Source organism: Gorilla gorilla, chromosome 23 (genome assembly GCF_029281585.2).
Source record: "Gorilla gorilla gorilla isolate KB3781 chromosome 23, NHGRI_mGorGor1-v2.1_pri, whole genome shotgun sequence".
NCBI lineage: Eukaryota > Metazoa > Chordata > Mammalia > Primates > Hominidae > Gorilla > Gorilla gorilla.
The window spans coordinates 46,722,717-46,741,905 of record NC_086018.1 but is presented as its reverse complement, the minus strand read 5'-3'; the positions used below and the strand labels follow the sequence as shown (position 1 = coordinate 46,741,905).

The following is a 19,189-nucleotide window of genomic DNA, read 5'->3' as shown; positions in this document are numbered from 1 at the left end:
TCTGAAATTTCATGCTGGCAAGCTTTAGGATGCGACTGTATTCATTCATTTTCTGGGCTTGGTGAGTACTCTCACAGGGGAAACTGACATCAGTTCTGGAGAGATTTTTAGAAAGCATTTCTTTGATAATTTCTTCTTCATTTTCCGCTATTTCAGGAGGTTATATCGTTCAGAACTCCTGAATCAATTTTCTGATTATTGTTTTCCTTTCCTAGTTCCCATTTCTTTTAGAAAATTCCACTCTCTGCTTTCTGAGAGATTGCCTCAGTTTTATGTCTCCAACATTCTACTGGATTTGTAACACACTCTGCTGCTACACACACACAGGCATACAGTACCTATAGGCATACCACATGTACATGTATGCACACATCTCTGCCATGTAGACATATACGTGTGTGTATGTGTACAGTTTCCCAAAGCGCTCTCCAGGCTCTTGTTAAAATTGTACTTTCAGTTCTGGGATACATGTGCAGAACGTGCAGGTTTGTTACATAGGTACACATGTGCCATGGTGGTTTGCTGCACCTATCAACCCGTCATCTAGGTTTTAAGCCCCACATGCATTAGGTATTTGTCCTAATGCTTTCCCTCCCCTTGCCCTCCACCTCCCAACAGGCCCTGGTGTGTGATGTTCCCCTCCTGGTGTCCATGTGTTCTCATTGTTCAACTCCCACTTATGAGTGAGAACATGTGGTGTTCGGTTTTCTGTTCCTGTGTTAGTTTGCTGAGAATGATGGTTTCCAGCTTCATCCATGTCCCTGCAAAGGGCATGAACTCATTCTTTTTTATGGCTGCATAGTATTCCACGGTGTGTATGTGCCACATTTTCTTTATCCAGTCTATCATTGATGGGCATTTGGGTTGGTTCCACGTCTTTGCTATTGTAAACAGTGCTGCAATATACATATCTGTGGATCCTAAGCAGAAAGAACAAAGCTGGAGGCATCATGTTACCTGACTTCAAACTATACTACAAGGCTACAGTAACCAAAACAGCATGGTACTGGTACCAAAACAGACATACAGACCAATGAAACAGAACAGAGGCTTCAGAAATAACACATCTACAACCATCTGATCTTTGACAAGCCTGACAAAACAAGCAATGGGAAAGGATTCCCTGTTTTATAAACAGTGCTGGGAAAACTGGCTAGCCATATGCAGAAAACTGAAACTGGACCCCTTCCTTACACCTTATACAAAAATTAACTCAAGATGGATTAAAGACGTAAATGTAAAATCTCCAGGCTTCTCGGCACTCCTGTAATGAGCTCCCCATCCCACTTGTCTACTGCCAGGCCACCAACAGCATCCAGACTCACTGTCTAAACTCAGTGGTGACATCTGTGGCTGGGGCGGGCTTGCTGGCCAGGCTCACCTCTGTCTCATGAGGTGCCTGGGCCGGACCAGCAGGCCCCACTCCTCACCCAGTCCTGGGCTCCCCTCTTCTCTCCAGCAGGACAGGCTTGGGGTAATGACACCTACAGGGCTCAGGGGTCAGAGTCAGTGCTCCAGGCAGCACATGGGGTCACAACCACACCCTTCCACCTGCCAAACATGTCCCTAAGGCTGAGAGCCAGGGAGAGGAAGCAGAGCACCCACGAGGAGGAAGATGGAGGCCCAGCCTCCTCACCTCCCTGCCCCCCCGACCCCCGGCGTCCTCGCCTCCCCGCCCCCTCCTGTGTCTGGATGCATGTCCGCTGTCTCTGAGGCTGAGCTGTGGTTTAGCTGGTGTGCTGGCCCTTCCTCTGCTGTCTTGATGACTCCTTGTGGCCTCTACGTTCCTCGCTCCTCTTCCTTTGGCTTCTTCTTCTTCTGGTTTTGTTTCTCTCCCAGAGTGGCCTTTGCTTTCCACCATGTTTCGGAGCACAGCACCGAACAGCCGGCTTGTGGCAGGTGGGCTTCACAGGAGGGCCCTGTGGCCCCCAACTCATGGCACCCATGGGTTCTGATCTGGGCTTGGCGAGTTCAGTGGGTGGAATGGGGGGCCCCCAAAGTTCATGTCCACTGGGGAACCTCAAAATCTGACTTGATTTGGAAATAGGTTCTTTCCAGGTATGATTAGTGAAAGATCTTCAGATGAAATCATCCTAGATTTAGAATGGACTCTAAAGCCAATGGCTGGAGTGTGTATAAGAAAAGGGAGAAAGAAATTTGCCAAACATAGCAGGCCCCATGAAGACGGACGCAGAGAATGGACTGCTGTGGCCACAAGCCAAGGAACACCTGGGGTCACCAGAAGCTATGAGGCAAGAGAGGGGCCTCCCCGAGAGCCTCCCAAGACAGCAGGGCCCTGACCACTCGATCTTGAACTTTCTGGCCTTCAGGACCTTGAGATAATACGTTTCTGCCATTTCCAGCCACTCAGAATGTGGTCATTGGTTATGGCGGCCTCAGGACACACAGGCAGGAAGTGTATCCAGAAAGAAGCCTCCTCTCTCTTGACTGAGCCCTCAGCGAGCTGAGTGGGGACTCACCTCAGAACGTCGATTTTCACCTAATCTCCTGGTTTCCAGAAGTTCCTGCCATGCTTGGCTGTGTTTCCGCTGCAGGGTCCAGCGCCGCCCAGGTCTCTCCCTCTCTAGCATGAGCCTCTGTGAGTCCAGTCTTCTTTGGATTCTGCAGGGAGCTGAGGCCCAGGTGGTGGGTGGGAAGGACCAGGGGTCTCTTATGCAGCCTGTCAACTGGGCCCACCTCTACAGCACTGGGAGGAGGCCGTCAGCACTGCCCTGCATCAGAATGGAGGCAGAGCACACACACTGCTCTCCTGGGGCTCAGCTCTGCTTGTCAGCTCCGCCTGGGGCTCAGCTCTGCTCGTCAGCTCCGTCCACCTGCTCCCATCCTTCCAGACCTGTCTTGCTGAGTTTGCACTCAAAGCAGGAGGCCATTTTCCCCCTTTCGTGTCCCTGTCGCCCTACAGGGGGTTCCAGAAACCACATAAAGGAAGTGTGAGCGTCTCGTCCTCTTTAACTGGGACCCTGGTGCAAAAGCGTCTGCTATTTCCCATGGATGGCTCCTCCAAGAATCAGGGCTCAGTGTGCGGGCCACGGACACTCTGTCCTTCTGCAGGGCCACCCTGGGCGAAGGCCTGGCACGGGAACGCACTCTTGTGCCCCAGCTGCCTGGCGGATTGGCACAGACATGGGAGGGCTGGGCCGGGACCCCAGTGTTGACACCTCCTTCTTCACGCTGGGGGTGCTCTGAGGCAGGGTAGGTCCTAGCCTGTTCTTGCCACAGATCTGTTAGTTGGGCCACGTTGACACATGCTAAGTCCTCAGAATCCAAGAATGAAGAGACCTCACGGTTTGAGCTTGCTACCGCACAGATGCCTTTCCTAGGATGGGCCCCTCCTCCAGGCTCTGAGCTTGCAGGAAGCTCAGGGGCAAGGGTCCTGGTGGCCTGGACAAGGCAAGCCATCCACTGGGACAGGGGACATGCAGCCAGAAGGCTCCTCCCCGTAGCAAGCTGGCTCCTAAATCCCAAACAAGGCCTCCGTGGACGATGCTCCCCACTGTTGGAGATGCCAACGGGAGAGCTCTCGAACCACGAGACGACCACAGAACCTTTTCCAGAGGGGCTTGTAGGTGGCGTGAATCATCCATTGGTGGTGAGTCTGACCTCCAGAACTCGCCGGCAGGCTGACAGCACAAGCTGCCCAGCCCAAGTCAGCAGCAGTTTACGACAAGACGAGAGAAGAGACAGCATTTTGGCAGGCTGCTGGCCGGGCCACCAGGCCCCAAGGAGACCTCAGTGTCCTCTTGTCCATATCCAACGGAGGCCCTGGAATGGCCTGACTACACCACACTCCTGGGATGCCTGGCCGGGGTGGAATTTAGACATCCGAGCCCCCACGAGATCAGCGACAGCTGCCGTCTGCACATCCTCAGAATCTCTCACATTGGGGAAATGGGCTTTTAGTGTAATGAGTTGCCATGAAATACGAGTTCCCGAATAGAACCATACAGAAACCCCGCTGAATTTTCTTCACCCCCACAACTGTGATTTCATGCAGCACAGAATTAGAAGGTGGTACTCAATAGTGAATGTGCAAACAGGATTTCTATCTAGCTGGCTGATTCTGATGTAGGAGATGGCACAGCTCACTGACAAGTATCTTGCAATACATAAACACTATAAAAACGTGGCGGAGCAAACACTGATGAGAATATTTCCAAAAGACAGTCGCATGTGCGGTTTGCAGCCCCAGCCAAGGAACGTCTGTGGAGAGAAGACCTGCTCGTGTGTGGGCCTGGCCTGCTCCCCTCGGCCCCACCAGCCCTGCCTGTCCCTCCTCCTCCTCCAGCTCTGCGAGGCCAACTCAAGGACAGAGGAAGGCAGAGGCAGAGCACAGGAATGGGAAGGAGGGCGGACAGCAGCTCTAGGCCTGTCCCCAGGGAGCAGAAGCCAGAGTGGGGGGCCAAGAAGGAGCGCTGCTCACACCTCGGGAGAACCTGCAACACCCACCCAGGGTCCCCTCGCCTGGGGCAGGTGGACGTCCACAGGGTAGAGCCAGTGGAGAGGCAGCACCTGGAAAAGCACCGCAGAGGTCAGTTTCTCTTGAGTCCCCACAGGATGCGGATTTCCAGCCCTTCATAGCAACCTAGGAGAAAGGCTTCTCCCATGTGAGCGTGTGCGCCCAGGCATGTGCTTTGTCACCAGGCGCTCACCCTCCTGACACAGATGTTCTCTCACATGTTCACTCTATTCCTTCCTCCTTTTAAATGCTGGTCATGATCTATTAAATTAATTTCACAACCCACTAATGGGGTGACGGCCTGCACTTTCAAAAGCAGTGATCTTGGGCCGGCACGGTGGCTCACGCCTGTAATCCCAGCACTTTGGGAGGCCGAGGCGGATGGATCACCTGAGGTCAGGAGTTTGAGACAAGCCTGGCCAACATGGTGAAACCCTGTCTCTACTAAAACTACAAAAACTAGCTGGGTGTGGTGGTGGGTGCCTGTAATTCCAGCTACTCTGGAAGCTGAGGCAGGAGAATCACTTGAACTCGGGAGGTGGAAGTTGCAGTGAGCCAAGATTGTGCCCTTGCACTCCAGCCTGGGTGACAACAGCGAAACTCCATCCCCAAAAAAGCAGTGATCCTGGAAACACAAGCATCAGCATGTGCCTGGGGTCCACACTCGGTTAATCCATGAATCGTGAATCCACGTGTCACACACACAGGCGCCGGCATGGCAAGGGGACGGGGCAGCAGCACCCTTAGGCCCAGCGCCCGTGCTAGGCGACCCACACTCTGGTGGGGCCACACAGAGAAGTAAACGGCAACGGCCCACACGGGAAGGGGTTGAGGAGTGACGGGGGATCGGCACGATGGTGGCGCGTAGCTGGGCAGGCTGGGAGCGGGTGGCTGCCTGCATCAGGCCTGGGCTGGAGGCGAGCTCTAATCTGAGAACGTGGCCATTAGGATGGAATTAGCAGCAACTCAGTATCCGCTGAGTCTCTAAAAGCCAAGTTATGAGAACGCCATCATCTCGCAGAAAACCAATTTATGGTAAAGTGTGAAATCTCATGTAGCGCTAATTTACCATCTAGGAGAGAACTCAGATGCAATCGCACAACTGGGATTGTAGCTTCCAATTCTATGGTGTTTGGTTCAAGAGCTCAACTCACCTTTTCAGAAAGCTTTGAACACAGGTCACCACAGGCCAGTGATTCTATTAGGAGCCGGCTCTCCTGCTGTTCCCAGAGACTTCTCCCAAGATACCTGGGAAGATCACAGGGCCCACCCCGGTCCCTGGAGTGAGCACACGGTCACTCACCGAGACCCACCAGCCCAGGCATCCGCGTCCCATGTATACAAGGTGCCCCCGCCATGGCAACGTGAGGCACAGGCTGAGAGACAGGTCTTCAAGCCCCCGACACACACTCTCCCCCAGGAAAGCAGAGCCGTCCCCTCCACCTATGAGACCTCACTCTCTAGAAGAATCAGGGTGCCTGAGAGTGACTAGCCTGGAAGTGGACAGCCGTCCTTCCTCTGCTGGATGACGGAGTGTCCTGCTACAGTCAGACTCCCACCTGCCCATGTCCCTGATCCCTGCAGGTGCCCTCCAAGCCTCCACCAGCAGAGGCTTGGGGGGTCCCCTGCAAAGTGTCCTAATGATGGGAAGATCAGAGTATCTGAGTCTCCTGAGCTGAAAGCCACGTGGGGTCTCACACCAAGCCAGGTCTGGCCTTTGTGTTGAGCAGAACAAGCAGAATCAATCCCACCTCCATGGACTTCTGTATACCTGGCCACCAGCAGTCACTCCAGCTCGCCCAGCCGCAGTATTCAAGCCTGTGAAACTTAGCTCCCAAGCCTCTGAGGCCCAAGGGAAAGGGAGTCTGCAGCCATCTCCGCCAGGCTCTCTGAGCACACCAAGCACTGGACAGGTGCAGCTATTGTTCCCAAAGCCAGGAAGGCTCGAACCCCTCTGGAATATCCCAGGTGCCTGGTCAGCCTCTGCCTCAAATGCCCCAGAACAAGGAGGGGCTCACTGCCTCCCGTGGTGGGCCCTGTGGGCTTGGACTGAGCTGACACGGTGAGCACCTCGGTTCTCTGTCTCTGCACACACAGAGGCCATGCTGGCCAGGCAGACCTGGACGGACACGGCAGGCTGCTTGGGCGGCCCTGGATGGACGCGGGAGGCTGGTTGGGTGGCCCTGGTCTGGCTCTGGGGTAGGTGAAGGGGTCCCTGATGAGATTTCATGAGAATGACTCAGGTGCTGAACTACAGGGGAGGAGAGAGGAGAAGACAGGCGTTCTGGGTGAATGCAGGAGGCAGGGAGGGCTGGGTCCAGGGTTTGGGCCAACAGTGAAGGAAAACACCATGAAGCTGTCTGACAAGGCATTATCCAGGCAGCCTGACAGGTTGGGGACAGGCCACATCTGTGTCCCCCACTTACCAGTGTGCGCCCTGCGTACGGGGGGCTTCACTGGTCACTTTAATTAGCGTTGCCCTTAGTGGGGCCAAAAGGTCTGCCACGGTAACCCTGGGCAGGAGCGGCTGCAGAGCTGCACCAGGAGAAGCCTTCATGCAGATCTGAAGACCCCGATGGTGCCTGGTGGGTGAAGGGCATCCCTCCAGGGGGATGCAAATGCCCTGAAGCAAGGTAGAGGGGGTGGTGGCACAGCACTGTGAGTGTGCCCAATGCCACTGAGCTGCTCGCTTTAAAATGGACAACTTAATGTTATGTGAATTTCAGCCCAATAAATTACCAAAAACCAAAACATGATGATGCCAGCAGCCTCCAGGTAAGGACCCAATCCTGTTCCTGCCAAGCACCTCGATGCCTTTGGAGGGGCTGGGCCGGTCCTGGCCCTGTCACTGGCTCAGCAGGGCTGCCTGCATCCAAGTGATGACACCTTTATCCACCGCCAGCTCTCACAGGGTCTGTGGACTCCCTGACTTCCCACCCCGGTGAACTGAGCAGTCCACTCACAGAGATGCATCCGAGTTCGTTCCTGAAGGGGTGCGGCCTGAATGCCGGCCTGGGCGCCTCGTGGGCCTCCAATCACGAGGAAGAGGGGCTCATCAAAGGGCGATTGAGAAGTGATAGGTCACTGGAAGCTGGGACCCAGAGTGGCTTTCACACCCATCCCTCCCAAATTCAGGGCGAGGTGGCCGCTTATGTTGAAGCTTCTACGAGGGAAACCAAAGGCTGCGCCTGACTGGGGTCCACAGGTGGATGGAATGCACCTGCTGTTTGTGTTGCTGGAGACTCAGGGCGGTAACGCAGGCCTGGGAACCCCAACCAGCAGGGACAGAGGAGAGCCTAGGCCCCCTCTGCAGACAGGTAGCAGTAAGGACATGGTAGAGCACTGTGCATTTCCTGGGTGCAGGACGGAATCATTTGCTTCTGCACTTAATGCCAGATAAACAAACCCTGACCAGGCAAAGCCCAGGACCTCAGCTTAGAGCAACCCACGTCCCTCATCTCCTGTCCTGTCCGCATGCCTCGGGGTGGCGCTGGTGCCTGGCCTCACACTCCTCCTGCAGGCCCGCACCCGGGGAGGCCCTCGGCTGCCAGCGAGGCTGAGTCTGCATGAACTTCCACAAATGCAAGAGGTCCCTGAGAAACCCATGGGGGGCTTGGAGTGCCGCCTTGCCCATCTCACTGACATCCTGGCTGCAGCAGAAAGCCGTGCGACTCTCAGAAGACGACCCTGAGAGCCCTGAATTACGTTAGAACCCCAGGGATCCGTGGTTCTCCTTGGAGCAACTCCACCAAATTGGCCTCTTGAACCAAGCGCCGGAAAAGCCCAGCCGAGCCCTCTCTTGGAGGCTGCTCAGGCAGCAAGGGGAAGGATTTCCCTGCAGCCCAGTGTGAGGAGCTGCAGCCCCCTCTCCCTGTGCAATCCTGGGAGGAGGCTCGGATGCCAGGGGGCTTTCCAGATCCTTCTGCCCAGCCACAGATCTCCCTGACCTATTCCCAGAGCATGGAGCCCGGATCCGTGTTAGGGAAACGCTCACCCACTCACGTCCTCAGCTTCCAATGCCAACCTCAAAGGAGGAGCAGCCAGGATGAGGGGGTGCCACTCGCTAGTGAGGAGTCGAGGCCACCCCATGGGAATGCCCCGAGCCCCATGCACATGGGCGTGGGCTCCCCTCCTCTGCCCCTCTGCAGGGGAAACCGCCTCAGCATCCGTGGCGTGCCTGGAGGCGCCGCCTTCAGAAAAGGCCCATGTCCACCCGGCGTTCCCCAAGCTCCCACCCTTGGGAAGAGCAGCTGTAGAGACCCAGGTCAGCCGTGGCTTTGGGAGGGTGGGGTGCGCTGCATGCCCCACTCAGGGGGACAGAGAGGAGTTGAAGGGCCCTCCGGGTCTCTGGTGTGAGCAGCCACCAGGCCAGGCCCAGGGACGGAAGGAGCACACCTGGACGGAACCTGCACCTGGCCCTGTCTCCATAGAACCCCCGCCGTGCCCCGGGGGAGTTATCAGAAGTTCATCTTCAGGAGGGGCGGACGCCTCCTCCAGCCTGCAAAATCACGGGCACGTCAGTCCCGGAAACAACACGGCTCTAACCAGGGGGTTTCGGGGCCTGGTCAGTGATCTGACTTCTCGGCTGACCAGCCTTGCAGGTGGTTCTGCATCCAGCTCTCAGCCCCCATGTACTCACAGACCGTCTGCCCCAGGACAGATGGTCAGGAATTCAGCCCCAGAGAGGGAGGTGGGGGAGGAGACAGGGCCCTGGCCTCTCTGCATTGAGGACGGAGTGAGCAGCTGCCACCTGTCCCCGCGGAGCCCAGGTGGCGTCGGAGGCCCGCACACACATACCCCCTCCCCAGCACACCCACGAGAAAGCCGAGGGCCACGTACCGTGGTGGTCTTTATCCTCCCGCCGGGCTGCGTGCACGTCCAGCCTGACCGGTTGATTAACAAGTCGCAGCCTTCCCCCTCCAGACACGGAAGCATGTCACACCACTGCTTGGTCTTGATGATTCTTGCTGTGGGAGAAAAGAGAGAGGCAATCAGCGTGCTGCTCTCATGGATCGTGAGGGTGTTGCTGAGGGCACCTGGGTCCTGGCACTGGCTGGGGGGGCCCTCAGGCAATGCCCGGCGTGGCTCCACCCAGGGACCCTCACACAGGGACACCGGGCCCAGGGGCTTCGCCAGCTTCCTGGTCTCCTGGTTTAGCGCTTGCTCCCAAGTCCCGCTCTGCCATCGGCCAGTCGTGGAGCAGCAAGCAATGACCGAGGGAGCTAGAGACACGTCTGTGGAGCAGAGCCATGGCCCCTCCTGCAGCGTGGCTGCCTCACTCTCTCTTGTCTGGAATCCACTCGAGAGCCAGAAGAAGGCAGGAGGAGGGGGTTCCCAGTCAGGACATCCTCAGATGCAGCGAGGGTGGCCTGTGCACAGGGAGGGAACCAAAGGGGAACAAGGGGGTCCAGGCTTGGAGCTCAGAGTGAGGCCAGGCTGGAGATGGGGAGTCGATTTCCCATCCTTGACTGGAGGATTTTACAGCAACCCCTGGCCCCCATCCCACCCCTGCCTAGTCTCATCTGCAGATGCCGGGCTGACCCCTGGGGCCGGCCCAGCACCAGCCGTGTCAAGCCTCCAAGATTAAAGGATGTGAGTCCTTGCGATGGCCCTTGGACAGGGCAGGGGGCAGGGCAGGGCCAGGTGGATGGGGGCACTGGCTCCCCACCAGCACAAGGACTCTGAAGCCCACATTAACTCCTCCCATGCCATAGAGAATTGCATTTTCTCTCTTCCCTGGAGGCCCACCCCATTTTGTGGCTGTAGGTGTTAGGCAGACTGGAGAGTACTCTCCACCAGAAAGCGCGAGAAGGACTTCATGGCGGAGTAAAAGCTGATTGTATTAACATAACCTTCGCTGCGGGAATCTCAAAAGAACGATTAGTCATTTCTCAAACTGGGAAAAAATATGTCCTTCCTAATGCACACATAATTACTTTTATAAAAATTGGACCTACAAACAGGGGTTGCCATCCAGTTGAAAAACGTAGGCATTCAGATCAGATACCAAACACCTGCCAGGCAGTATTTTAGTTCAAGGTTAAGTTATAAACATGCACACTTATATACACAGGATTCTACCACCGACTTCAACCCTATGGCGGGAGATCAGGGAGAACTTTGCATCTTACATGAAAAAGAAGTTTGAAAGTTTGGGTCCGAGGCTCTAGGAGAACGGATGAAGTCACATATCCCCACTGCACTCGCTGGTGAGAGCCAGGCACCCCACTCTACGTGCCAAGTGGATGGACTGCATGTGGCTTGCTTCATGCCAGTGCTGGGAGGGCCAGGGTGGGCCTTTTCCTCCCCTTCCTCGCCCACTCACAGTTCCCCGGGGTCCCCACTGTTCCGAGTAGAGGCTTGGAACTCATCTTGTTGGATGTGGGCAATGCACGCATGAAGCCCTTTCCTGTTTTCCTTTGGGTCCCTCCTTCCTGGGGCTCAATGTTTGATGGGTCCACTGGCCCCAGGATGCAGAGAACCCAGTGTCTGGGCTGCCTCAGTTGCCAGCCCTGCAGAGTAGGGAAGGCCTCTCTGTCACCCACACCAGGCCCAGGCTGCACAGACACCCAGGCCCAGGGCAAGAGTGGCCCCCATGGCCTCCAGCCCCCACCTCCCGTCTGCAGCCCCGGTCCCTTTCACGAAGCTCCAGAGCCCTTGGCTTCCTCCTCTCTCCTGGGTTTTCTCTTCCATGTCACCTCTTTTCCTTTTTTTAAATAAAGCACAGGACTCTCAATTTGCATAAACCAGAACTGTAGTTCCCCAGGATACCTGTTTACTTGAAAACCTGAAAAAATTTCCAAGATTCCTCGCCATAGGAAGGATATGACAACTACATAAACAGTTGTGCAAATGCACGTGTGTGCACACATGTGTGCTGACATACCGTCCTCCAGACGGGCAGCGGGCTGGCTTCACGGCTATGCAAACAGGCTGCTGCACACGGCTCCAGGTACAGGAGGGCCACCGCTTGGACAACGCTCTGCAGTTCCCAAGCCTTGAAATTCTGAATAATTTTTAACAAGGGCCCTGTATTTCATTTTGCACAGGGTCAGCCAATCATGCCACTGGACCGCAGGCAGTGGCTGTCCCTATAGGAGCAGTGGGCAGCAGAGGACAGGGTCCTGGGGAACAGCTCACTCCTCACCCCACGAGGGCGCAGGCCCTGGGGTCATCGCAGGGGAGGCAGGTCTGGGAGGTCAGGGGCCCTCTGGAAGACAGACAAAGGGACAGCATCCCAGGCAGAATGACTGGGTTCTCGTCCTCAGTTCTGACAAGGGGGGAGGAGCTGCCTGAAGCCTGCATGACTGCAGTGGAGAGGAGTCTGAGATGGGCTGGTCATGCCTGCCACAGCATCCACGGCAGAGGACGTTGTGGGGTGCTGTGTCCCAGCCAGTCCTGCCCCACCTCACCCCTGGCACCTTCACACCCACAGCCAGGGAGGCAGGCATCCACCAGCCAGGCATGGCTACCCCCAATCCCTTTCCAGGTCAGTGCTAGGGATGGAATATCCTCTCAGTGCAGCCTCACCCCTGGATTTGGAGATGGGGCCTTCAGAAGGTGAAGAAGGTTAGATGAGGCCATGAGTGTGGGGCCCTGATCTGCCAGGATTCCTGTCCTTAAGAGACTCCAGAGAGTTCAAGCATGTGTGCTCGCTGTCTCTCTCTCTCTGTCTCTCTCTCGCTCCCCTCCCCACCCCCCTGCACCATCTCAGGACACAGCAAGCAGATGCTGCCTAGAAGCCAGGAATCAGATCCTCACCAGGAACCAAACCTATCAGCACCATGATCCTGAATGTCCAGCCTCCAGAACCGTGAGAAAATAAACGTGTGTTGTTTAAGCCCCTCAGTATGCGGAGTTTTGCTACGGCAGCCTGAGCCGGCTGAGACAGCCAGGAGACCAGGAGACATGGGAACATCCCTCGTTCACCTGAAGAGTCAGGTGAGGAAACTCCAGCTGAGAATCAGTGTCTCCCCCCGCGAAAAAGCAACTGTGCTCCTTGCCACTAACATGACACGTGGGGATAGGGAACCCGCCGGCTTCCCAGGGTGACTCCAGGAAGAACAAGCCACCCAGGCTGCAGCTCCCAGGCCCTCAGAGGGTCCCAGCCACCTGCTGCACTTCCACCAACCCCGAGGGACAGCGCTGAGAGAGGGGATGGCGCCATGAGTGGGGATGGCCGGAATCTGTCGTGTGTCTTCCCGGGGCCCCTTTTCTTGTCTGTTCTATTCCTGCAGAAAGCCACCAGCAGCTGTGTCTCCCATCCCTGATGCATCGTGTTGGGTAACAGTAAATATGGTAGAAAATCTCAGACACCCACAAACATGAACCTTAAACCCACGAGGAAGCTACAGGATGAAACACACATGCTCCAGTAGCAGAAATCCCCTTGCAATGCCTGAGAAAAGAGCTGGACAAATTATAGAAAGCATCGTGTGTGTGTGTGTGTGTGTGTGTGTGTGTGTTGAGGGTGTGTTTCTCTAGCACCAACATTGAAGGACATGAAAGGAAGAGGCTCCAGTGTGGCTTAAAAGAAATCCCCACGTGGGCTCCCATCCACCCCGTACCATGGCGCCCAGGGTAGTCTTTAGTGCAATGTGGCTCCTGCTCTCATCTTGAGCTGAACGGGGCCTCAGAAACCCCCTGGGGTCCCCAGTGCCTGTCCTGTTCTGCCCTAACAGCCAGAAGCAGGGACTGGGCTGTCTCAGGTGAAGTGAGCCCTTCAACTGCAACAGGGAGATGTTTCTGCGTCTGCCCGGGCCAGTTCTGGCACTCTCTGCAGCACAGGGCAGGGCCTGGGCCGGCAGGAGTGGGGTTGGACAGACCAGAAAACCCAGGCAGTGTGGGTGGTGTCCGAGGGCAGGTCCTGACCTGCCTGCAGGGCAGGCTGTGAGAGGGTGGACAGGAGGTGGCCTGGGCCCAAATCCTTCACTACCGAGCTCAGCTGGGACCTCATGCCCACCACGAAGCTCATGCTCTGGGCTGGGAAATCCCAGGAGAAGGACGCCAAGGGTGGATACAGTGCAGGTCACAGCGCACCACCCAGCACAAGGCTCGGCTGGCCAGAACCCACAGGCTGTGTTGTTGGGGCCCTCTCGGTCAGGCTAGGATGGAAGCCACCAGAGCTCACTGGGACTGTGGGGCTGAGGACGGGGGAGGGATCTGGGGTGATGTGCCAGCCTTCAGCATCTTGGACACACACCCTCTCCAGTGCCAGGGCCCAGCCCACTGGCTGTCTACGGAGAGGACCCTCATCCCTGCCAGACATGATGTGGTAATATGCACAGTGGTGCTCAGGGTCACCTGAAGGAGAAGAAGGAAGGACGGCGGGGTCCGGGGGGACTCCGGGGGGACTTAGGCTGGTGAAGGTGGCTCCAGCCCTGCCTATGCTGTAGCTGCCATGCCTGGCCACACACCACACACACGTACACATCACACACACGTACACATCACACACATGTATACACCACACACCACACGCAAAGGCATGCAGGCACACGCACAGGCACACACATGCCCATTTACATGCATGCTCACAAACACGTATCTATAGGTGCAGCACACACATGCACACATGTTCACACACACACATGCATGCACACACACAGATATGTATCTGCACATGCACCCACATGTACACTCTCGCCTGCTCTCAGCATTTGCAGAACAAAGGGACAAGCAGGCAGCAGGCCTGCCCCGTCCCTGGGCCTGGCCCTCCCGAGGGCACCAGCGGGCGGGCCCTGAGCGCACAACACCTTTTGTTTGATGGCAGGAGCTGGGCTCACCCACCCCAGCCCACTTCCTGTTGGAGACGGTCAGAGGCACAGCGCCGGGCCACCATGTCCCGGGGACAAAGGGGCCTTTCAAGCATACATTTCACAACTCCCTTTCCCCGGGCACGGGTGAGGAGGCCTCCCCTCTGGTCGCAATGTTGCAATAGTGCTCAGGGAAGGGAAGCGGCGTCCCCAGGGGCTGACAGAGCTTCCTGAGGTAGCGTGAGTGATGGTGACTGAAACTTGGGCTCTGGGCAGACAAACATCATTACCCATCCACAGGGGCTAACCTGGGGGGTCCTGAGCACACGAAAGGTAAAGGGCACGGGGGGTAAAGGGCACAGGGTCTCATGCATATTTATGTCTGCAGTGCCTGTCCCCGGGCCGGTAGGAGCAGGTGCTTAGGACGTGGCTGGAGAAGGGAGCCAGGGAGCCCCTGCCTAGGATAGAAAGGGGGCATAGGAGTGCGTCTCACAGTGGGTTTGTCCAGACTGGATCTAGAGTCTCACCCACCTCAAGCCTCTGTAGGACCCCACAGCCCCCGGGTCCCAGCCCAGCCAGGCCCTGGGCCAGCAGTGCTCTTTCTCTGCCTGGAAACACTTCTCTAAGGTGCCAGTCAGCCCCATCTTCTGTCCCACACCATGCTCTCCATCACACACACATATATGCCATTCACATATATAGACACAGGCACACACATATACACACCACACACAGCCACATGTCCACATACAAATGCACATGCACACACACACACAAAGTCCACTGTGTGCCCTCTTGCACACTCACTAACCACACATGCGTATCGTCCCCGGGACCACCTGGCTCCCTGGCAATGAGTCCCCAGGTCTACAGAAGGGCTTGGCTCCTTCCACCACCCCAGGTCCCCTGTGTGTGTACATTCAAGCTGCCTCCCCAGACAGAGGCCAGCTCCCACTCCAAGGCCCCCCAGTCCCCGGGATGACGCAGCCGCTGCACCTAGACCCTCGTCAGTGGCAGCATAAAAACCTTGGGCTCCAGGAGGGCAGAGCACAGAGGACGCTGCCCAGTGCGGGCTGGGACTGTGTTTCAGGGGAGGGAGGCAGCCAGGGCAGGGCAGGAGCCGGGCTCTCCTTGAAGTCTCAGAGAGGAGCAGGCCTGGTGACCCTGCAAACAGCACGGGGAAGAAAGGGCTGAGATGTGGGCGGGGCCTGGCTGGCCACAGGTCCTCCGCACAGCCTTGTTCAGGCTCCCAATCAATTTGCCGAAAGTCCAACTTGCCAAAAACGGTTGGGCAACCCTTGAATGGAGTTGAGGACAGAACAGTGTGGCTGTCTGGGTGACAAGGGCTGAGTTAAAGGGGACTTCAAAGACTCCATCTACACAAAGGCCTGGGAGGAAAGTGCACCCTAGGAAAGGCAGCTGAGGGTTGCGCCGACTCCCAGCGGGCGGGCAGGGTCCCAGGAGGGCGGCCCACAGCACCTGGGTGGACCCGTGCAGGAGAGGGTGTGCCACGTCCTCACTGTGGGGACACACCAGTGCCTTAGAGGAAAGCCCTCCCTGGGAGCTGCCACCCAGCTTCCTCTCACCACGCCTGCATCTACAGCTCTAGACACAGCTGGAGGACATGGATGCAGGGTGGAGGGAGGGTGGAAGCCACCTCTAGGCCCGGCTGCAAAGGTCATCTCTGCAGACAGGGGCCTCTACCCTCTGCCCCATGTCCTCTACTGGATGGAAGGAGCCGGTCCTGAGACACCCACTCGAGCTGTGTGCCGCCTCGGGCACCCACTGAAGTGGGACAAATACACATCCATTGTACCAGGCCCTAGGGATGAAGGGCTGCGGGCCTCTCCACAGCTGGCAGTGCTTCTAGTAACAGCCAGAGGGCTCTTCCCATCCTCTCCTCCCCAGCCTGAACCTGGGGGAAGAGAAGCAGACAGCTGAGTGGGGTTCTCAGCCTGAAGTAGGGCTGGGCAGATGGCATGGGAGGAGCTGTACCGTCAAAATCCAGCGGGGTGTGTCTGTTACGTGGGATCGGACATTTGAACTTGTTTGCCATACAGGATCAGACATCTGAACTTGTTTGCTATACAGGATCGAACATCTGAACTGCTGAAGTGGGACGGCTCTTGCTACTGAGTGTCCTGAGAACCTGTGATGATCTCAGAGCTGCCAGACAAGCTCTCATCCGGCCTGCAGACAGGACGAGCCCTGCCCCTGGAGTGCGTGCACACAGGTGCTCACAGGCAAACATGCACATCCACATGCACACTCACGTGTACCAAGAAGCAGGTCACAGTGGCACCCCCACCCAATACCCCCACTCCCGAGGGAGAAGAAACCCAGGCCCGCTTCCGCTCCCCTCCTTTCCTACCCAAGGGGCACCCCAGACCCCAGTCTCCTTAAGACTGTGCTGGCTTTGGTCAAAGGGCTGCTGGATCCTGAGACCGTTCTTTCTCAGGACCTCTCCCCCAGCCCCTGCTGGCCTGCTCTGCCCCGGGAGCTCTAGTCGTACCTGGGTGCACTCTCCCCGGCGAGGTCAGGCTCTCACGGCCTAGTGTCTGTGGAAAGGCCGACGCCCACCCCACCCCACCCGCTAGCTTCCAGCTCCTTTCCTTGCACCCCTGCCCCGAAGCTGGAAGGCGACCTCTGCTGTCCCCAGCCCCCTCCTATGTTCCTAGGGGCAGCTGTCTGGGACTCGAGTTACTTGTTCTGGAACATTGACTAATTTGATGAAAGAACAGTCTCAGGATCCAGCAGCCCTGTGACCAAAGCCAGCACAGTCTTAAGTGTGATCTGGAGGGACACTTATTTCCAAATGCTGTCCCGGGGGCCCATGTGTGTGAGGTGGGGTGTGTGTGTGTGTGTATGGTGTGTGTGTGTACTCATGTGCACATTCATGCAGACATCACATCCAGCAAAGGCCCATCCACTCCCAATACCCCGTGTAAATTCCAACAGGAAGAAGAGGCAGGAGCTCAATGTGTCAGTGGGGTGTGCGAGCTGCTCTCTGGGGCTGTGGGTGGTGCACCCAGGGCCACACTCTGTGTGCTTCCCGCCTTCCCTCTCCCCGTCTCAGAGCAGTTCATTAGGAGTAAGTGCAGCAGTAAATATGCAATGAACATTTCTTCTGTTCGCAGTCGCTGCAATAATTGGATTATTCCCGTTTAAAGCTCCGCTTACTCACGCTGCAAGGCAAAGCTTGTCTTCACCCGAAAGAGACATCTTAGGCAAGTTATCAGGAACCTGCTCATAAAAGTGCCTTCCAGGACAGCTCTGGGTTAAATATAAGGTGTGATGACAACAAACAAAGCCATGTGATTATTAAGACGCCTTCATGCGACACGTCCTTAAGTATGTGAGAGCAGAGCTCACTGAACGGAACGCGGGGAAATGTATACACACGGAGAGCCAGCAGGTACATCTCTCCACCCTGGAGCTCACTGCCAGTGCCCTGTCACCGAGAAGCATCTGCCCTGCAAAATGCATGCTGCAACTTTAAATGTTATTGGTTTTGCTGTTTTGTGTTTGCTTTTAAATAGGCCTCAATTTATTTGTTTTATTCCAGTTTTACCGCCTGGTAAGGGCCCCCAGCTTTGTGTGTGTTCATAGTCCTGCAACATTGTAATCAGAACAATGAAGGTCAACAGTAGGGCGGGTCTTTCCCTTAAAAGGCGTTGTCAGCAGGGCACGGTGGCTCACGCCTGTAATCCCAGCACTTTGGGAGGCCCAGGCTAGTCGATCACCTGAGGTCAGGAGTTTGAGACCAGCCTGGCCAACATGGTGAAACCCCGTCTCTACTAAAAATACAAAAATTAGCTGGGCGTGGTGGTGCATCCCAGCTACTCAGGAGGCCGAGGCAGGGGAATCACTTGAACCTGGGAAGCAGAGGTTGCAGTGAGCCGAGATCATGCCACTGCACTCCAGCCTGGGGGACAGAGTGAGCCTTGGTCGCGCAAAAAAAAAAAGAAAAAAAAGAAAAAAAAAGAAAAAAAAAAAGCATTGCTACATTACTTAGGTCTGAGGAACAGGGCTCTGGGCTGGTCAGTAGAGCAGGAGGCACAGTTAGTGCTGGAGCTTGTTGCAGGGCCAGGCTGGAAGGGTCTCTCGCAGGTAAGGGCGCAGCCCCGGCCATGCACGGGGCCTGTAGAGCCCAGACGGGCTGCACCCCGAGGCTGCGGAAGGGAGGCCAGGAGGCACCCGCTGTAGGGCCAGAAAAGCTCGCAGGACCTCCCCCTGACCCCAGCCAAGGCGGGCATCAGCTCCTCTGGGGTCCCACTGCTGGGTCCCAGCCCTAAGACACAGGAGTCTGGATGCAGGTGTCTGGAGAAGCACATGGTGTGGGGTTTCTGAAAGATGTAACTTAGTCTCCCTCTGTCCCTCGATCCTGTTCAGTGGTAAAAGCAGCTCCCTGCTGGGCTTGGGGGATTCTAGCAAACTCCAGCTATCTTAGTCCCTCGGAGGTAAGTGAACCTCCTGGGTCACTGCAGCCTCATGCAGTAATTACATGCTGGTCTCAGTAATCAAAACACAGCACCTGACTGAGCGCCAGTGTCTTCTGGCCTGTAGCTGGGCATCTGGGTGGGGCCTGGTCCCCTGCCTCTGTCTCCTTCACCCCAGGCAGGGCCAGGGTGGAGCAGGAAAGAAGGTCTCATAGGGCACTGCGCTAAGCCTGGAGGCTGCTCAGCCCTGATGCTCCCTCCTGGGAGAGCGTTCCTAAGGCCCCCAGGGCCCCAGGAGCCTGGGATGCAAAGTCTCCCTGCTGCCCACCTGCCTGGCACTCCTGTCTCCAGGTCCAGAGTCGCTCTCTCCACAGGAGCCGCCAGGCCCCACAGCCACCCTGCTGTGCTCAGCGCAGATCCAGCATCCTCCGGTGTGAGAAGCCTCCACGAGTTCCCAGGCCTGACCTACTGGCACTCCTGGCACATCTTCCTCCCAAGAGACCTCCTCGCCTCTACCC

General features: G+C 56.6%; 1 protein-coding gene across 2 annotated transcripts in view; it reads right to left on the bottom strand.

Moving 5' to 3' along the window:
* Window positions 1-19,189, bottom strand: part of TAFA5 (TAFA chemokine like family member 5) — a 264,736-nt gene that overhangs the window by 35,236 nt on the left and 210,311 nt on the right. For both annotated transcript variants that reach the window (XM_055374381.2, XM_055374380.2), the window contains exon 3: window positions 9,317-9,444. In XM_055374381.2, the coding sequence (XP_055230356.1) occupies window positions 9,317-9,444 (128 nt within the window). The remainder of the gene's footprint in view (window positions 1-9,316; window positions 9,445-19,189) is intronic.